The following is a 19,676-nucleotide window of genomic DNA, read 5'->3' as shown; positions in this document are numbered from 1 at the left end:
TCTAACTATTTCTAACATGGTTAATATTATTTCCAGTATTTAAAAATGTTTCTAAATACTTCATTTTAAATTAAAAATCTCTCCAGACCTTGTGGAAATGAGGTGATGCAAGTTTTGGGTTGCTTTGGATTTTGGCTGCAAACCAATCTGTTCAACCAAGACCTTGTTGTCCCTGCAGAAATAATCAGGTGATGGCCAGGGGCATGCAGTATGTTCTAGATACCTCCAAAGAGGATGCAGTGCTCCTGCCAGGGCCAAATGCTTACTGAGTATCAGGAATATTAAGCCTATAGCAGCTGCTGGGATCAACCACACTTGCTTGCTGAAACTCATACAGATGTTTAGGACTTTTGCCAATGTATATTTTTCCCTGTACTTGGTTTGATTATTTAGTTTGAAAATATATTTGGCAATGCTGTTTTAAATATATAGTAGCAATTTCAGCTACACTTGAGAGGTTGCAGTGTGTGACAGTAACCGATCCAATTGTCAGTATGCTTACCCTTGTTTGTAAGAAGGCAATGTTTAATGTACTTCTCTCTGTGGCAGCAGGGTCACTTGGTGACACCAACTGTCCGATGAAGATTGAGTTGTGGTTTAATTTAAGGAGGGTAGTAAATCAAGTAATTGTTCTATTTGTACAACCTATAATTGCCTTGTTAATCATCTCTTCATGCAGGAAACTTCTTTGGTGAATCTGTAAGAGTCTGTTTAAGACACAATCTTTGAAATTCTAAATATTCTTTTCATGGCAACATGTTCATTTTATTTGAGAGTCTAGCATGAACACATAGGAATAAATATGATTTGTAGTCTTAGTTAAAGATGTTCTCACTATGCTATTTTGTTTCCTATGTAATATTTCACAACAGCCTTTTGTGTGTATGTTTGAGTATCCGCTGCTAAAAAGCTGAGCTCTAGGTAAGGCAAGTAAAGATTGCTAGTGCACAAGCCTGTGATGTAACCCATCTCTGTCTTTGGTCCTACTTCCCTTCTTCTCATCTTTCCTTTGCTTTTCTCCTCTGCCAAGGTTTGGCTGTTACCAAATCTTGTTCTCCAAATTACTTGTTCTCCTCTAACAAGAATGTGGCTAGCAATGTGTGCCTAGTCCATGGGAGGAGACAGGTACATACGAGAGGTTTGCAGTTTCACCCTGGTCTGGTGTAAGAAGGACTATTGTAGAGAATTGAACAGAGACCTTAGCTAGCAATGAAGTTTGCCTGGAAAGAAAATCCTTTACGTAGAAAGTGGCATTGGAGGCAAGACCTTGACAACTTAGTATATTTAAATTCCTCTTATCTTACAAATAACATCATGAAGTCATTTTTTGGATCTTCACATAATATGAGTATGGTCTTCTTTTTGGCAAGTCTCAATGTCTTGTGCAGTAATTTTGGAAAATGGATCACAGTCACCTTTTTATTCCTGAATTTCGTCTGTTTGCATAGATTTAAGTATTGGGTTGAAATTCCCATTTGAGAGATAATAAAGTTATCATCTTTGCTTTAGAAATAACTGACTGTGATTTTTTACAGGCTAATCATTAATGGTCAAAAGGATGATCCTTCACACAGGCAAGACTATGCTCTCTTTTTGAGATTTGAGTCTGTAGGAAGTAAAGATGGATTTTTGAGAGATGATAACAATAAAACCATCAAAAGTAAGTACGAAATGAACATTATCATCAAATGTATAGCTGTTTAAATTGTTTAAAAGTTTGGACAGCAATATTTGTAGAGGCAGTTTAATAAAAATATATAATTCTGGACTACAATAAAAATGCAAACATTTGAGAGACCTTAACATGTCTTCTGTGGCACATGGAGAAAAGTCAGCCTCAGCATCATTTACATGATAATTTTCCAAGTTAGAATTTAGATGACTTTATTATTTTATTTTATTATTATTTTTTTAATTATTTATTTATTTAGTTTTGGCTGCATTGGGTCTTGGTTGCTGCACACGGGCTTTCTCTAGTTGCAGCGAGCGGGGGCTACTCTTCGTTGCTGTGCGCGGGCTTCTCATTGTGGTGGCTTCTCTTGTTGTGGAGCATGGGCTCTAGGTGCAGGGGCTTCAGTAGCTGTGGCACATGGGCTCAATAGTTGTGGCTCGCAGGCTCTAGAGTGCAGGCTCAGTAGTTGTGACGCATGGGCTTAGTTGCTCTGCGACTTATGGGATCTTCCTGGACCAGGGCTCGAACCTGTGTCCCCTGCATTGGCAGGCAGATTCTTAACCACTGCGCCACCAGGGAAGTCCCAACTTTATTATTTTAAAATAACATTAGATAAACATGATGATGTAGAGTTAAGGGAATAAAAAAAGAAAACACACAAAAAAACCCCTGCCTTCTTTTCTTTGTAAGCCTAGGTTATCTCTTAGAGATTAATATGGGAACAAATGACCTATTTCATCTTTACCAAACCTTTTGCTCTGTTAGAATCTATATAAAGAGACAGTCACTTTATTTACTAGTCACCCTATTTACTAGAGCTCTAGTAAATAGAGCATAATATCCTGGTATAGGATATTGATAAGTGCATGTGCTTTGCAGGCCACACGTAAAGATGCAAGACACTTTTTACATTTTTGGGTAACGTTGGATGCGTTGCAGTGAGAAAAATGGAATTGGACTTCAGTTTAGCAAGAAAGATCAAAGAGAAAAATAATAGGCAGATGACAGATGAAATCCAGAAAGATGAGCCATGGCAAGTCAAGAGTCTAGAAGATTTACATGTTGGTACAAGTGATGTCATTGAGCAGAGTTGAACTGTGTTCCTAGGGCAGAAATTGATTGCTCTGTTACTATTTATGCTGCGGTTCGTGATATGGAGCTCTGTCTGCTGATCATAGACAGAACATTTATTCTAGGCTTGCAAGTTAATCTAGTTTTCAATGGCTAGAGATACAGATGCTAGGTTTTCCTTAGAGTCTAGGATTGGCTAGTAAGACCAAGAGTGAAGAAATATAAACTCTGTTTATGGGATTCTAGTTACACTGCTTTCTCTGCAAAACAGTTCTTTCACTTAATTAGAGCTCACAATTCATAGGTACTAGCTTCTTTCTAGTATCTCCTAAACTTCATATTTATGTTATTGCTCAGCTTATATTCCATCATCCATTATTTTAATCACCTTTTCCCTAGTATATGTAAATCTCTTGGCTCAACTCCCATTTTGGCTGAGTGGAAAACCTCTAATCTGATTAAATTCAACTCTTAGCCTACTCTAGCGCTGCACCTGGGAAGCTGATTGCGCTGGCGACAAACACAAAACCAGGCTGTGAGGTTTCACTTTATAACCAGTAATCCCAACTGAGTCCTGGTGTTTGCCATTCCTGCTGTGTTCCTGCATGCATTCACTTTCTTTCGATTTGAGATTAGTGTCACACAGCTTCTCTTCTCCCCTCAAAACTCCAGTCCTTCCTCCTTCATCTTCACTCTAAGGTTACAAATATATTAAGTGACCTATTAAGACATTTCCACTTGGATGTCTACTAGACATCTCAAACTTAACATGTCCAAAAAAAGAACTATTGGTTTCCCTGTAACCTATCCCTCCTGAAGTCTTTCCTGTCTCAAGAAATGAAAATTCCATCACTTCAGTTGCTTATGCCAAAAACCTTAGCATTATCATTTATCGTGTTCAATCTCCTATTCTACATGCAATCCGTCAGCAAATTTTGTTAACTGTACCCTCAAAAGTATATCTTAAGTCTGATCATTTCTCACCATTCTTCTACTGCTCTTCCCGCAGCCATACTTCGTTCCTGGGTTTTTTTTTTTTTGAGCATGCCAAGCCATTCCTAACTTAGAGTCTCTGTACTTGCTGTTTTCTCTGTTTAGAATACACTTTTTTTCTGGATTTTTTACATGATTTTCTTCCGGAGTCCCTTATATCTTTGCTCACACGTCTCCCTATCGGAGAGGTCTTTTGGGACTTCCCCATATAAATGAGCAGCCCCAAAACATTGTACGCTGTCTTACTCTACCTTATCTATTTATTTTATTGTCAGTGTCACCTCACTAGAATGTAAAACCCATGAGAGGAAGGACATTGTCTATTTTATTCACTGCTGTACCCCCAAGGCCTAGAAAAGTCCCTGGCACAAAGAAGGCCCTGGCACTCAATAACTTTGCTGAAGGAAAGATTGAGCTACCCATGTCTCATCAAGTCTTTCAGATGACACTATTTGGACTGAGCAAATATATTCTGGAGTCCCAAAACACTTTTAATGTTAAAAAGCTATTATTGCTTTTACAGGTGATCGATTTCAGAAAGTGGAATTAGCCCTGACAGGCTCAGGACTTCCTGTCTTATTACAGTTTGATCTGGGAAGGGTCCTTAATTTTGCACCTTGTTTCATGGGTGGACGTTCAGAGATTCAGTGTATTATGCAAAATCGATCCAAATCACGTCCTGTGATGTACCGCTTTAAAAAAACTGCACATTTTAAAGTTGATCCTCAAAAGGGCAAGATTGATGAAGGATGTATGCAGGTAAGATAATCATTCTGTGCTTTCACATGCTTTAAATATTTTAAGGTTGGCTAAAAAGCCATGCAGAGGATTAAAAGCTACATTTGTTGTACCAGTGTTTATAAATTTTATCTCTTTTGTGACCTAGTTATGAATACTTTTGTATTGGTACCTATACAATACCCATAATTATTTGTTAAGTGCCTTTCATATGCCAGGAAAAGCACTTGACACTGTAGGGAATGTAAAGTACAAAACATAGTTACTGCTTCTAAGAATTTTTTTTTTTTTTTCTGAGAGAATATTTATTTACCTTTGTGCCCAGGAGTTTGGCCCCTAAACTTAAATATCCAGCATGGAGCTTTGGCCCTCGCACACGAGGGTGGATGCAGGAATGGGTCCTGGAGCCCTTGTCTAGGGCAGTAGAACCCAGGAACCAGAGATGGGATGCACCTGAGCCAGCGGCTGCTGATAGCAGCAAAAGGTGAAAAGGTGGTGGGAACCAGGAACTCATCCCAACCGCAGAGCTGCCGAAGGTTGGTCAAGCTTGGGTGCACACATGTGGGAGAATTGGAAGTCCAGTGCCATGTGCAAAGGCTGGAACCCAGGTGTCCGCCCCAGTGCCAGCTAACTCAAGACAGGAGAGGGGGTGGTGGCAGTTTTGCCATCAAGAGGCCCAGGTCTTAACACTCCTGTGAGGTGAGGTGGTAGGGGGGAAAGCGGGCACTATAGTCTGAGTACTTGCTTACTTGCTGAGGGATGCATCCCCCAAGGCCAGCTCTTCAGAGGCTGGTGTGGAAGGCGCCCTGCAACCACTGGTCATGGGCATAGTGCGTCTGGGGCACAGTGAAGGGTGGCGGGTTGAGGGGCAGGCTGGTATCAGGAGGCTCGTCGTCATTAGGGCCAGTGTCGGGTGGGTAGGAGCTGAGTGTAGGGAGGGCCAGTCTTGTCACAGATGCTTTCAATAGTTCAGGATTGACTCGTACAGCGCCCCCAGCTGGCACAGCAGGGACGCGTCCGCCCACCGCCGCCTAGGGCAGCGCGGCAGGCGGGGTCAAGGTGGGCGGCGTACAGGGGCTGGTCCCGGACGCCGGAGGCTTGGGCCCGCTGGTTGCGGCTGAGGCTGCGGCTGCGTGGGCTGTGGATGCGCCCCAGCTCCGGCCACGAGCCCCGCGCGGTGAGCAAACCTATGAGGCCGCGTGGTAGCGGCGGGAGCCTGGCCCGGACGCAGCTCGCGCCGACCGGCGCTTCTGCCAGGAGCAGCCCGTCATGGCGCGGCGGATGAACTTCTATGCCGCCTCCTTCCCTCCAGCGCTCCGCCAGGTAAGAATTTGTTAATGCATTAAGGAAGCGTAAGACATACAAACAGGTAGGGTTCAAGAATGCAAGGTATCTTAAAACAAATCTGTAACAAGGTGATATAGAAACTCCAGCCAGGTAGAAAGGTCTTCCATCATAGTAACATATGAGCCAGACCTTGAAGGTTCAGTAGAATTTTCTAATTGGAAACAGATGATACTTAATTGACCGAGGCCTTGTACTGCTGGTGCAGAGCAGAAAAGTTGACTGACGAAGCACACCTGTGAGCACCAGGACAGCTTGTGGATGTCAGAGTCTGCTTTGCTCTTTCTCACTACTCAGACAGCTCTTTCCCAGATCCTCTAAACCAGGGGTTGGCGGACTATGGTCCACAGGCGGCCTGCCGCCTGTTTCTTTTTTTGTTGTTGTTGTTTGTTTGTTTGTTTTAAGTAAACTGCTATTGGAACGTAGCCCCTCTTATTTGTTGCCTATTGTCTATAGATGCTTTAATGCTACAAGGGCAGAGTTGAATAGTTGTGAGAGTTGTATGGTTTCATAAAGCCTAAAATATTTACTGTCTGGTAATTAACAGAAAAAGTTTGCTGAGCCTTGCTCTAAACAGTAGCAAACATGAGTGCCTTCAGTTTCACCTCAGGTTCTTATGTTATCATCTTTCCTCCAATGCATAGTGATATGGTTCATAAAATTATTGATGGAAGCTTTCTCCCAGTTGCAGTTAAGAACTGTTGTATACATGTTTAAATGCATGCAGTTCATATGTATAAATCTTCCTGCTTCATTAGAATGACACTCGTCCCACAGTTTTAATAGAGCTAATTAGTCTTCACAGAATAACAAGTGTTAACCACTTTATGCAAAACGCTTTCTTTTTAATGGTTTCTTAGACTTTAGTCTAAGTCTCTTAGTCCTACCAGCATAATTCATTTTCTCCAGTAACCTGCATATCTTTCAAAACATAGCTGATTTTCTCTGATCAGAGAAACTGACAAGGATCACAGGAATCTGGTCAATTTCTCTTAGCAGTCACCTCCAAGTGTTAAAGACTTTGAAAGACACGATTACCAATTTCCTACAGAAGCTCTTCACACCAGGATAAGAGAGTGGAGGTGGAAGTTGAGAAAGAAAGTGGTGAGAGGAGCAAAATGAGTGAAAGACTGAAAATAGCAGTGCTACAGAAAAGATGGGAAATAATAGCACAAAGGAAACAAAGGCTAAGGTGAATTTATAATGTGGAAGGATATGTCCTACATCCTTTGTGTTGCTTTACTTTTGCTAGCTAAAATGTTTCAGAACCTGTTGTGGCATCCAACCTCAATTTGATTAGCATTATCTTAAGAAAGGGCTAAGTACCCAGGAAACAAGAGAAAATTTACAGCATGAAATATATAGTGGAAAATGATAGCAATAGGATGTTTTTTAATATATGGTAGGCATAAAATTAGTAACAGTAGATTAGGGATGGGCTGTTCCTAGTGGTTATGTTGAGAAAATGTGTAGGATGGCCAACAATTTAAGTGGACATGATATGAAAAGGTTAATTCAGTTTGAGTGTAGAGGGGGAGTCTGAGTGTTTAGAGAAGATACATGGGTGACAGCTGATAAATATGTGGCTGAGCAGATAATGAATCACTGTTGAGAAAGGAACATTTAAAGAGGGTATAATAAAGGGTCTTTCCTTTCATTATTAAATGAAAATTGTTCTGTTCACAAAGGTTTTTAATTTCTGTAATGCAAGACAGACCTGAAGTATATTTGCCACTTAAATTTAGGTCAGCATATAATCTTCTGGGCATAAAAAGAAATATATACTTTTGTGCATCTCTGAAACCAATTTGGGAATTTCACATTGAGAGGGGCTCCTGGGAACACCATATGCTATATAAAATTTTCAAACTCAAAAAAGAACCCCATAAGGGACTTCCCTGGTGGTCCAGTGGTTAAGAGTCTGTGCTTCCACTGCAGGGGACATGGGTTCAATCCCTGGTCGGGGAACTAAGATATCCTGCATGCTGTGTGGCTTGGCCCAAAAAACCCCAAAATACCAAAAAACCAAAAAAAAAAAACCCATAGCTGATAGTTAATTTCTTAACATAATTTTTAGCCCTCTACATTTCTGGATTTCTTGAGCACTTGTAAGTTTCAAATTACTAAAAAGTGAATGTAGGGAATGTGGGGGACACTGGAGAACTATGACTTCCACAGGCTGGTCAAATAGCCTTTGAGTATTTGGAAGTGTGGTAAGATTATTCTTTTCTTTTAATACCAGCTTTATTGGAGCATAATTCACACACCATAAAATTTACACATTTAAAGTATACAATTCAGTGGTAATTAGTATATTCACAGAATTGTGTGGCTATCAGCACGAATTCCACAACATTCTCATCACTCCAAAAAGAAACACAATGTCCATTAGTGGTCACTCCGCTTGCTCCCCATTTTTTAGCCCCTGGTAACCACTAATCTATTTTCTATCCCTCTAAATTCCCCTGTTCTTGACATGGCATATAAATACAATCATATAATATGTGGACTTTGGTTTCTTTGATTTAGCATAATATCTTCAATATTCGTCAATGTTGAAATAGGTATCATTACCTCATTCCTTTTTATGGCCAAATTATATTCCATGGTATGGCTATACTACCTTTTGTTTATCCATTCATCAGTTGATGGCCATTTGCATTTGTTCCACCTTTTGGCTGTTGTGAAGAATGCTGCTATAAACATTCATATAGAAGTTTTTGTATGGGTAAGTTTCCTTATGTATGTATGTATGTAGTTTTTACTATAGAAAAAGTTACGTAATAAAACAAAAGGAAACGTTAGAACTTCTAATACAGATCAAGGTGCTCTGAAGGGATGTGGCAGTAAATATATAGATTATAATTGCCCCACACTTCCCCAGTCTTATCCTCAACATTTTTTTTTTTGTCCTCAGCTTTATTGAGGTATAATTGACAAATAGGAATTGTATATATTTAAGGTGTACAACTGTTTGAATATATGTGTACATTGTGTAATGATCACCACAATCAAGCTAACTAACATATTCATCACCTCACATTGTTACAGTTTGTTTTTAACCTCTTACCAAATTGCAGGTATACAATATAATATTGTTAACTATAGTCATCATGCTCTACATTAGATCTGCAAAATTTACTCATCTATTTTTTTTTTATTTTTTTTTTCCGGTACGCGGGCCTCTCACTGTTGTGGCCTCTCCCGTTGCGGAGCACAGGCTCCGGACACACAGGCCCAGCGGCCCTGGCTCACTGGCCCAGCCGCTCTGCTGCATGTGGGATCTTCCCGGACCGGGGAATGAACCCGTGTCCCCTGTATCAGCAGGCGGAGTCTCAACCACTGCGCCACCAGGGAAGGCCTACTCATCTTGAGTAACTGAAACTTTGTACTCTTTTGACCAACATCTCCCAATTTCCACCCCCTCCCTGCCCCGGCAGCCACCATTCTACTCTCTCCTTCTATGAGTTTGACTATTTTAGATTCCATGTATATGCCACATATAAAATTCATGTACTATTTGTCTTTCTGTGTCTGGCTTGTTTCACTGAGCATAATATCCTCCAGGTTCATCCATGTTGTCACAAATGGCAGGATTTCCTTCTTTTTTAAGGCGGAATATTCCATTGTGTGTGTACTATATTATTTGTATTCATTAATTGGTGAACATTGAGATTGTTTTTGACTCTTGGCTATGGCAAATAATGCTGCAATGAACATGAGAATGCAGATAACATCTTGGAGATACTGATTTCATTTCCTGTGGTTATATACTCAAAAGGGGGATTGCTGGATCATAAGGTAGTTCTATTTCTAATTTTTTGAGGAGCCTTCATACTATTTTCCCTAATTGCTGTATCAGTTTACATTCCCAATAACAGAAAATAAGAGGTTCCCTTTTCTCCATAATCTCACCAACCTTTGTTATCTTACTTTTTCGATAAATGACCATTTCAACAGGTGTGAAGTAATAGCTCATTGAGGTTTTGATTTGCATTTCCCTGATGCTTAGTAATGTTGAGCACCTTTTCATATACTGTTTGTCATTCTTATGTCTTCTTCAGAGAAATGTCTATTCAGGTCCTCTGCCCATTTTTTTTTTAGTGGATTTTTTTTAACATCTTTATTGGAGTATAATTGCTTTACAATGGTGTGTTAGTTTCTGCTTTATAACAAAGTGAATCAGCTATACATATACACATACCCCATATCTCTTCGCTCTTGCATCTCCCTCCTACCCTCCCTATCCAACCTAGGTGGTCACAAACCACCAAGCTGATCTCCCTGTGCTATGTGGCTGCTTCCCACTAGCTATCGATTTTATATTTGGTTTTACTATATTTACGTTTGGTAGTGTATATATGTCCATGCCACGCTCTCACTTTGTCCCAGATTACCCTTCCCCATCCCTGTGTCCTCAAGTCCATTCTGTAGTAGGTCTGCGTCTTTATTCCCATCCTGACCCTAGGTTCTTCATAACCATTTTATTTTATTTTATTTTATTTACATTCCATATATATGTGTTAGCATACGGTATTTGTTTTGCTCTTTCTGACTTACTTCACTCTGTATGACAGTCTCTAGGTCCATCCACCTCACTACAGATAACTCAATTTCGTTTCTTTTCATGGCTCAGTAATATTCTATTGTATATATGTGCCACATTTTCTTTATCCATTCATGTATCGATAGACACTTAGGTTGCTTCCATGTCCTTGCTATAGTAAACAGAGCTGCAATGAACACTGTGGTCCATGGCTCTTTTTGAATTATGGTTTTCTTCAGTGATCACTTCGTTATTAGGTAGTGTATTGTTTAGCCTCCATGTGTTTGTATTTTTTACAGATCTTTTCCTGTAATTGATATCTAGTCTCATAGCGTTGTGGTCGGAAAAGATACTTTATACATTTTCAGTTTTCTTAAATTTACCAAGGCTTGATTCGTGACCCAAGATACGATCTATCCTGGAGAATGTTCCATGAGCACCTGAGAAAAATGTGTATTCTGTTGTATTTGGATGGAATGTCCTATAAATATCAATTAAGTCCATCTTGTTTAATGTATCATTTAAAGCGTGTGTTTCCTTATTTATTTTCATTTTGGATGATCTGTCCATGGGTGAAAGTGGGGTGTTAACGTCGCTTACTATGAACGTATTACTGTCAATTTCCCCTTTTATGGCTGTTAGTATTTGCCTTATGTATTGAGGTGCTCCTATGTTGGGTGCATAAATATTTACAATTGTTATATCTTCTTCTTGGATCGATCCCTTGTTCATTATGTAGTGTCCTTCTTTGTCTCTTGTAATAGTCTTTATTTTAAACTATTTTGTCTGATATGAGAATTGCTACTCCAGCTTTCTTTTGGTTTCCATTTGCATGGAATATCTTTTTCCATCCCCTTACTTTCAGTCTGTATGTGTCTCTAGGTCTGAAGTGGGTCTCTTGTAGACAGCATATATATGGGTCTTGTTTTTGTATCCATTCAGCCAATCTGTGTCTTTTGGTGGGAGCATTTAGTCCATTTACATTTAAGGTAATTATCGATATGTATGTTCCTATTCCCATTTTCTTAATTGTTTTGGGTTCGTTATTGTAGGTCTTTTCCTTCTCTTGTGTTTCTTGCCTGGAGAAGTTCCTTTAGCATTTGTTGTAAAGCTGGTTTGGTGGTGCTGAACTCTCTCAGCTTTTGCTTGTCTGTAAAGGTTTTGATTTCTCCATCAAATCTGAATGAGATCCTTGCTGGGTAGAGTAATCTTGGTTGCAGGTTTTTCTCCTTTATCACTTTAAATATGTCCTGCCAGTCCCTTCTGGCTTGCAGAGTTTCTGCTGAAAGATCAGCTGTTAACCTTCTGGGGATTCCCTTGTGTGTTATTTGTTGTTTTTCCCTTGCTTTTAATATGCTTTCTTTGTATTTAATTTTTGACAGTTTGATTAATATGTATCTTGGTGTATTTCTCCTTGGATTTATCCTGTATGGGACTCTCTGTGCTTCCTGGACTTGATTAACTATTTCCTTTCCCATATTAGGGAAGTTTTCAACTATAATCTCTTCAAATATTTTCTCAGTCCCTTTCTTTTTCTCTTCTTCTTCTGGGCCCCATATAATTTGAATGCTGGTGCATTTAATGTTGTCCCAGCGGTCTCTGAGACTGTCCTCAGTTCTTTTCTTTCTTTTTTCTTTATTCTGCTCTGCAGTAGTTATTTCCACTATTTTATCTTCCAGGTCACTTATCCGTCCTTCTGCCTCAGTTATTCTGCTATTGATCCCATCTAGAGTATTTTTCATTTCATTTATTGTGTTGTTCATCATTGTTTGTTTCATCTTTAGTTCTTCTAGGTCCTTGTTAAATGTTTCTTGCATTTTGTCCATTCTGTTTCCAAGATTTTGGATCATCTTTACTATCATTATTCTGAATTCTTTTTCATGTAGACTGGCTATTTCCTCTTCATTTGTTAGGTCTCGTGCGTTTTTATCTTGCTCCTTTATCTGCTGTGTGTTTTTCTGTCTTCTCATTTTGCTTAACTTACTGTGTTTGGGGTCTCCTTTTTGCAGGCTGCAGGTTCGTAGTTCCCGTTGTTTTTGATGTCTGTCCCCAGTGGCTAAGGTTGGTTCAGTGGGTTATGTAGGCTTCCTAGTGTAGGGGACTAGTGCCTGTGTTCTGGTGGATGAGGCTGGATCTTGTCTCTCTAGTGGGCAGGTCCACGTCTGGTGGTATGTTTTGGGGTGTCTGTGGACTTATTATGATTTTAGGCAGCCTCTCTGCTAATGGGTGTGGTTGTGTTCCTGTTTTGCTAGTTGTTTGGCATAGGGTGTCCAGCACTGTAGCTTGCTGGTCATTGAGTGAAGCTGGGTGCTGGTGTTGAGATGGAGATCTCTGGGAGATTTTCGCCGTTTGATATTATGTGGAGCCTGGAGGTCTCTTGTTGACCAGTGTCCTGAAGTTGGCTGTGCCGCCTCAGAGGCACAGCACTGACTCCTGGTTGTTGCACCAAGAGCCTTTCATTCACACAGCTCAGAATAAAAGGGAGAAAAAAGTAGAGAGAGAATTAGTAGAAGTAGGAAGAAAGAAAGAAAGAAAGGAAGGAAGGAAGGAAGAAAGAAGGTAAAGTATAATAAAGTTATTAAAATTAAAATTAATTATTAAGAAAAAAAATTAAAAAAAACGGACAGATAGAACCCTAGGACAGATGGTGGAAGCAAAGCTATACAGACAAAATCTCACACAGAAGCATACACATACACACTCACCAAAAGAGGAAAAGGGGAAAAAATCATAAATATTGCTCTCGAAGTCCACCTCCTCAATTTGGGATGATTCGTTGTCTATTCATGTATTCCACAGATGCAGGGTACATCAAGTTGATTGTGGAGATTTAATCCGCTGCTTCTGAGGCTGCTGGGAGAGATTTCCCTTTCTCTTCTTTGTTCTCACAGTTCACAGGGGCTCAGGTTTGGATTTGGCCCCGCCTCTGCGTGTAGGTCGCCGGAGGGCGTCTGTTTTTTGCTCAGACAGGATGGGGTTAAAGGAGCCGCTGATTCGGGGGCTCTGGCGCACTCAGGCCGGGGGGCGGGAGGGGCACGGAGTGCGGGGCGAGCCTGTGGCTGCAGAGGCTGGCGTGACGTTGCACCAGCCTGAGGCCCGCCGTGCGTTCTCTAGGGGAAGTTGTCCCTGGATCCCGGGACCCTCGCAGTGGCGGGTTGCACAGGCTCCCCGGAAGAGGGGTGTGGATAGTGACCTGTGCTCACACACAGGCCCCTTGGTGGCGGCAGCAGCAGCCTTAGCGTCTCCCGCCCGTCTCTGGGGTCTGTGCTTTTAGCTGCGGCTCCCGCCCGTCTCTGGGGTCCGCACTTTTAGCCGCGGCTCGCGCCGTCTCTGGGGTCCGCGTTTGTAGCCGCGGCTCGCGCCCATCTCTGGAGTTCTTTTAAGCAGCGCTCTTAAACTCCTCTCCTCGCGCACCAGGAAACAAAGAGGGAAGATAAAGCCTCTTGCCTCTTCGGCAGCTGCAGACCTTTTCCTGGACTCCCTCCCGGCTAGTCGTGGTGCACTAACCCCTTCAGGCTGTGTTCGCACAGCCAACCCCAGTCCTCTCCCTGCTCTCCGACCAAAGCCTGAGCCTCAGCTCGCAGCCCGGCCCGCTCCGGCGGGTGAGCAGACAAGCCTCTCGGGCTGGTGAGTGCCAGTCGGCACCGATCCTCTGTGCGGGAATCTCCCCGCTTTGCCCTCCGCACCCCTGTTGCTGTGCTCTCCTCCGCGGCTTCGAAGCTCCCCCGTCCGCCTCCCGCAGTCTCCGCCCGCGAAGGGGCTTCCTAGTGTGTGGAATCCTTTCCTCCTTCACAGCTCCCTCCCACTGGTGCAGGTCCCGTCTCCATTCTTTTGTCTCTGTTTTTTCTTTTTTTCTTTTGCCCTACCCAGGTACGTGGGGAGTTTCTTGCCTTTGGGGACGTCTGAGGTCTTCTGCCAGCCTTCAGTAGGTGTTCTGTAGGAGTTGCTCCACGTATAGATGTATTTCTGGTGTATCTGTGGGGAGGAAGGTGATCTCCGCGTCTTACTCTTCCGCCAGAGAAAGAGAAAGAAGAAAAGAGAAAGAGAAAATTTCTCTTCTGAGAAATTTTATATCAGACGATAAGTTCCTGATAGTTCATGAGTTTCAACATAGTTCTGGAGCATGTTTATCTCACACCATCTAGAAAGGCGATATGTAGTACGTAAGAGCATGAGATTCCTGAACCAGACACCTGGTCTTTCACTCCCAGCGCTACCATTTACTAGTTGTGTAATCTTGGGTAAAATCCGTAACCTCTCTGTGCCTCTTTTCTTATCTGTAAAATTGTGATGATAATAATACCTAATTATAAGATTATTTTGAGAATTAAGTGTAGGGCATTCAGCACGGTGCCCACGAATTCATAATCGTTATATATGTGTTAACTATTATTTTATTATCAAAGCATTTTGCTGAGTTTTCATTGAAGGATTGACATTTAATACAGGAAGAATATGGGCCCTATAGATAACCTTAACACTTAAAAACTACAATGTAGAAATCCTAACCTTCTGAGAGGGAATCTGTCACATCTGTAGTCCCTAAGGCACTATCGGATGATTTCCATTAATATTAATTAGGTCAATAAAAAGTATTAATGTTTAAATACAAGCCATGGTTATCAGAAAAATTTATTAGCCTTAATACTTCACTCCCCATTTGTATAGGATAAATGAGGTAATTCAAAAGAGAGAGATTTTATTTTTTATCATTAGTAAATAGCTAAGCAGTGAAGAACTGAGGAACTCAGCTTTGACCACATCTTGGACTAAGTGAGATTTAAGGATTGTTTGGTATCCAAGGATACGTCTTTTTTTTTTTTTTTTTTTTTTTTTTTTTGCGGTACGCGGGCCTCTCACAGCTGCGGCCTCTCCCGTTGCGGAGCACAGGCTCCAGACGCGCAGGCTCAGCGGCCATGACTCACGGGCCCAGCCGCTCCGCGGCATGTGGGATTCCCCCAGACCGGGGCATGAACCCGTGTCCCCTGCATCGGCAGGCGGACTCCCAACCACTGCGCCACCAGGGAAGCCCCAAGGATACCTCTTAATGTAATTTCTATAAATCTGAGAAGAAAAGAGATTGTGATGATCTCATTAGAGAGTAATATGTGGAAGAAGGACCGGAATACATTGGAAATGCTGCCTAATCAAAGCATTGTTTTCATGTATATTTTATAGTTTTTAAGTGATTTTTTTAGCTTAATGTTTTCTAGCTGGAACATTTTATGTCATAATTACTAGTCTCATCAGAGATTTCATTTTTATTTATACAAATATGTGGAATCTATGATTAGATGTGTGCATTTAGGCCAGTTGGACCTCCTTTATTTTACATCAATGTACTTTTGGAATTTGGAATTCTCCTTTTTCAAGTATAATGCATATATATCTGGCACAGCTTCCTGCTTGACTCTATTGTTGTGCCTTATGTAAAATGACATTTAGTTTGCTTCTCATTGATTAGAATCAATAACATAAGTCATAATTATGTCCTGGAATAATATGCATTTCTAGTCTGGCTGCACTGTAGGTGGTGGGATATGGCCTGGGAAGCTAATCATCCTTTATCATTTCTTTCCACTTGGGAGAGGACACCCAGAACGCTAAACAATCAACTTCTTAACTGAATATATAGGATAAAGTTGTTTATAAATTGGGGTCTCTTGTACTAAGGGGAAATATTGAGACCACTCTTTTTGCAAAACATAAATGGAGAACTAAGGCAAAGATAATTCAATCAGAATTTATGTCATCACCTCAAGATTTCAAGCCAAACTACAAGACTAGTACACTGTAATGTGTATATGTGTTGTGATGTCAATGTCCAATTCAAGTTAACTCTACATTTTATTGATCTGATGAGCACATTTGTTTGCTAAAGCCAAAAGACAATGCAGGTTCCCTGTCAGACTGTTATGATTGAGAGACCCCCTAAATTGTTTGGACTTATTGGCTTAATTATTCCACATTTGGGAATCCATAGAAGGGTCTCTTTTCTGGAACACTGATGCATGTGAGACTGTTGTGACTGTTCTCTTCTTTGCAAAATATTCTACTGCCTTGGCTTCTGTATTAGTCAACATAAGCTAGGTTATGTTAGAGTGTCAAATTAATCCTGAAATCTCAGTGTTTTACCACAACAAAGGTTTATTTCTCAACCACACTACATGTTCAATGGTTATGGGGGAGGGAGGGGCATTTGGGGGTTTTCTTTGGGGCTTACCTATTCACTGAGGCAGGGGAGAGTGGACAGAGAGTCTCTAAAGGGCTCTTCTCTGATTCAGCCAAACCCATCACTTCTTCTCCCATTTCATTGGCTGAAACCAGTCATAAATCCTCGGTTAGCCTCAAGGGGTCTGAAAAATGGAGCTTTCCATGTGCCTGAGAAGAAGGAATATAGAATTGGGTTTGGCGAGCACAGCCCTGTCTGCTACAGTTTTTAAGACACTGCCCTGTCCTGGTTCTTCTATCTCTCAACCTGTTTTTTCTCTGTCTCCTCAATGGACTTCTTTTCTGTCACCCCTTGGGGAACTGGTGCTCCCCAAGTTACCATATCCGGTCCACTATTTTTTTCTCCCCACATCTATCCCCAGGTACCTTCATCCACTCCTCCAGTTCTAACTGCAGACTATCTGCTGCTAACTTCCAGATCTATTATCCCAAGCCCTGACCTACCCACAAAGCTTCAAACATAAATCCAATAATGACTGATTCAAGGATGTCTCAAACTCAATGTGAAAAAATATAAACACATGATTTTTTTTCCAAACCTCATTCGTCCTCTTCCTGTATTCTTTGTCCCAATTAGTGGCAGCATCGTATTTCCAAGTCTAGATTCCTCCCTATTATTCCCACCTCTTAATTTTGTACACCATCTTAGCTAGGCTGTGCTGCACAGTTGTTTAGTCAATTATCAGTCTAGATGTCCACTGTGAAGGTATTTTTTAGATGCGATTAATAGTTACATCTGTAGGCTCTGAGTAAAGCAGATTGCCACCCATAGAGTGACTGGGCCTCGTGCAATCAGTTGAAGGCCCCAAGAACAAGGACTGAGGTTTCCTGAAGGAATTCAGCCTCAAGAGTGCAACACAGGGACTTCCCTGGTGGTCCAGTGGCTAAGACTCTGTGCTCCCAATTCCGGGGGCCCTGGTTCGATCCCTGGTCAGGGAACTAGATCCCACATGCATGCTGCAACTAAGAGTTCCCATGCCGCGACTAAAGATCCCGCATGCCACAACGAGGACCCGGTGCAGCCAAAATAAATATATAAATATTAAAAAAAAAAAAAAAAAAAAGACTGCAACACAGAAACCCTGCCTGAGTTTCCAGTATGCCTGCCCTGCTATACAGACCTTGGACTCAAGACTGTAACATCTGAGTTTCTAACCTACTGGCTTGCTCTATGAATTTCAGCGCCCCGACTTCCCCCAGCTAGGGCCTCGGGGAGGTGAGGGCTTTGTTCGGAGGCTGGAGGACTCGGGACCATAGAGGGAGGGGTCCCAGGCTCTGATAGACGGCACCAGCAGGACGCAGGGACCGCTGACCCCTGACCCCTGACCAGTGGGAGTCCCCGCAGAGTCCCGCCCCTGCCGTCAGCCCTCGGAGACCGCACGCCGCGCCGGATGCGGCTCCCCCGGATTTCCGCTTCGGAAGTGAGGAGCCCGACCGGGAGCCGCGGCGTTTGTTCGTCCGAGCGTGGGTTTTCAGGAGTTGTCCGGAGCCACGGTGAGGACCTGAATGTAGCCTGAAGGGACCTTCCCTCCCCCCTCCCCGCATAACAAAGGTGACCCACCTGCATCCCACCCCTGTGATCTTGTTCTTCGAGGCCCCAGCCGAGCTATCGGGCTGAATTCGGCCTAGGATGTCTCAGGCAGAAGGCCTTGGTCTGTGAGAGTAGCGCTGATTCTACAAATGGAGAAGGTCTAAGTCCTAGATGAGGGCCCTGAGTGCTAGTGAGCAGACCTCGACCCCCAAAGCGGGCCACAGTGAGCAGCGCCCCTGCTCTCAGCTCTAGGAGGCCCTAGCAAGGTAGACAGATGTTGAGTGACCTAAATTCCCCTCTAGTGACGAAGGGAAATGAGGGCTACGTCATGACTCCGAAACTCAGGAGAGGAGGCTCTGGGCGGAGCTGGCAGGCTGTGGAGGTGGTCTCAGGGAGATGAGAGCCTTGGTCTAATGGAATAAGCCCAATTCCGCAAAGGGACCTAGTCCTCAACAGCATTCATGGTTGTGACACCGAGTGAGGATGGGGGCCCCTCCCACAAGAAACGGGGCAGCATAAAGCACCAGCCCTGTTTTCAGGCTTGGGAGAATTGGGTATTTTGACATGAGTTGCATTCACTTATTCCCAGGACATCTCAGGGAGGTGAGAGACCAGGTCAAAGGGGGCAGCCTCGGGTTGGCAAGGGAGGATTTCAGGTTATGCCAGGTGTCATGGTGAGAACCTTGAGGACTGTGGGGATGTCCCACATGAAAGCATTCAGGCCACAAAGAATCCTCACTATTAGCATCCCTGGGAGACCTCAAGCATAGATGTCAGGCAGAAATGCCCATCAGTTCCCACTACAGGCTAACAGGGAAATAAGGGTCTTGGTCTGAGGAGAGTGGTCCCATGTCGGCAGAGGGAGAAATCTTAGACCCTATCAGGAGGCACATTTAGACCTTGAATTGGGATCTTGTGTGGGACCACAAGGACTTCAGCCTGCCTGCAACAGCTTTCATTCTTGGGAGACCACGTTTAGTTAGATACGGTCATCTTCACTTCCTCCTATTGGGACACAGGCTGGTTGGCTCTTACTATCATATAGGCATCAATTCAGGCAAAAGTTGAGCTTCTCTACCAGGAGCCCAATTGAGAAACCTGAGCGAGGACTCAAAGTGTCCAGCCCAACCCTTGGATTTCAGCCCAAGAAATCTCTGGGAAGGACTGTCAGGTAGAGCGTCTGTTTCACTTCGTTATATCACGTCTAAGAGAGGTGAGGTCCTTAGTCTGAAGGTGCATCCACCAGTCAGCAAATGGAGAGTAGTGGTTCCAAGCCTTTAAAGGAGCCAAGGTGAGGACCTTGAATGATGATCGCAACGAACTCAGGATAGAAAGGACCCTACTGAACTCGCAGCTCTGGTGTCCCCTGGGAGGGAGGTGGACTGAGGCACCCCTTCACTTCCTTCTCCTGGATCGCAGGGAGGTTTGAGGTGTCAGCTTAAGAGTAGCAGCGGGGAGGGTGCCCAGGCTCTGCAGAGACCTGACATGATAATATTGAAGATGAACCGAGAGGACCCCACTGCCAGCACCTGTTGTCACCTGAGTAAATC

The 19,676-nt window shown here is 42.7% G+C and overlaps 1 protein-coding gene across 1 annotated transcript in view; it reads left to right on the top strand.

Moving 5' to 3' along the window:
- CFAP47 (cilia and flagella associated protein 47) overlaps positions 1–19,676 on the top strand; it is a 509,799-nt gene that overhangs the window by 13,528 nt on the left and 476,595 nt on the right. The window contains 2 exon segments of the mRNA XM_060137366.1: positions 1,536–1,660; positions 4,260–4,495. Coding sequence (XP_059993349.1) covers positions 1,536–1,660; positions 4,260–4,495 — 361 coding nt within the window.

The sequence above is a fragment of the Lagenorhynchus albirostris genome, chromosome X, assembly GCF_949774975.1.
Source record: "Lagenorhynchus albirostris chromosome X, mLagAlb1.1, whole genome shotgun sequence".
Lineage (NCBI taxonomy): Eukaryota > Metazoa > Chordata > Mammalia > Artiodactyla > Delphinidae > Lagenorhynchus > Lagenorhynchus albirostris.
This window is presented reverse-complemented; position numbering and strand designations above follow the sequence as displayed.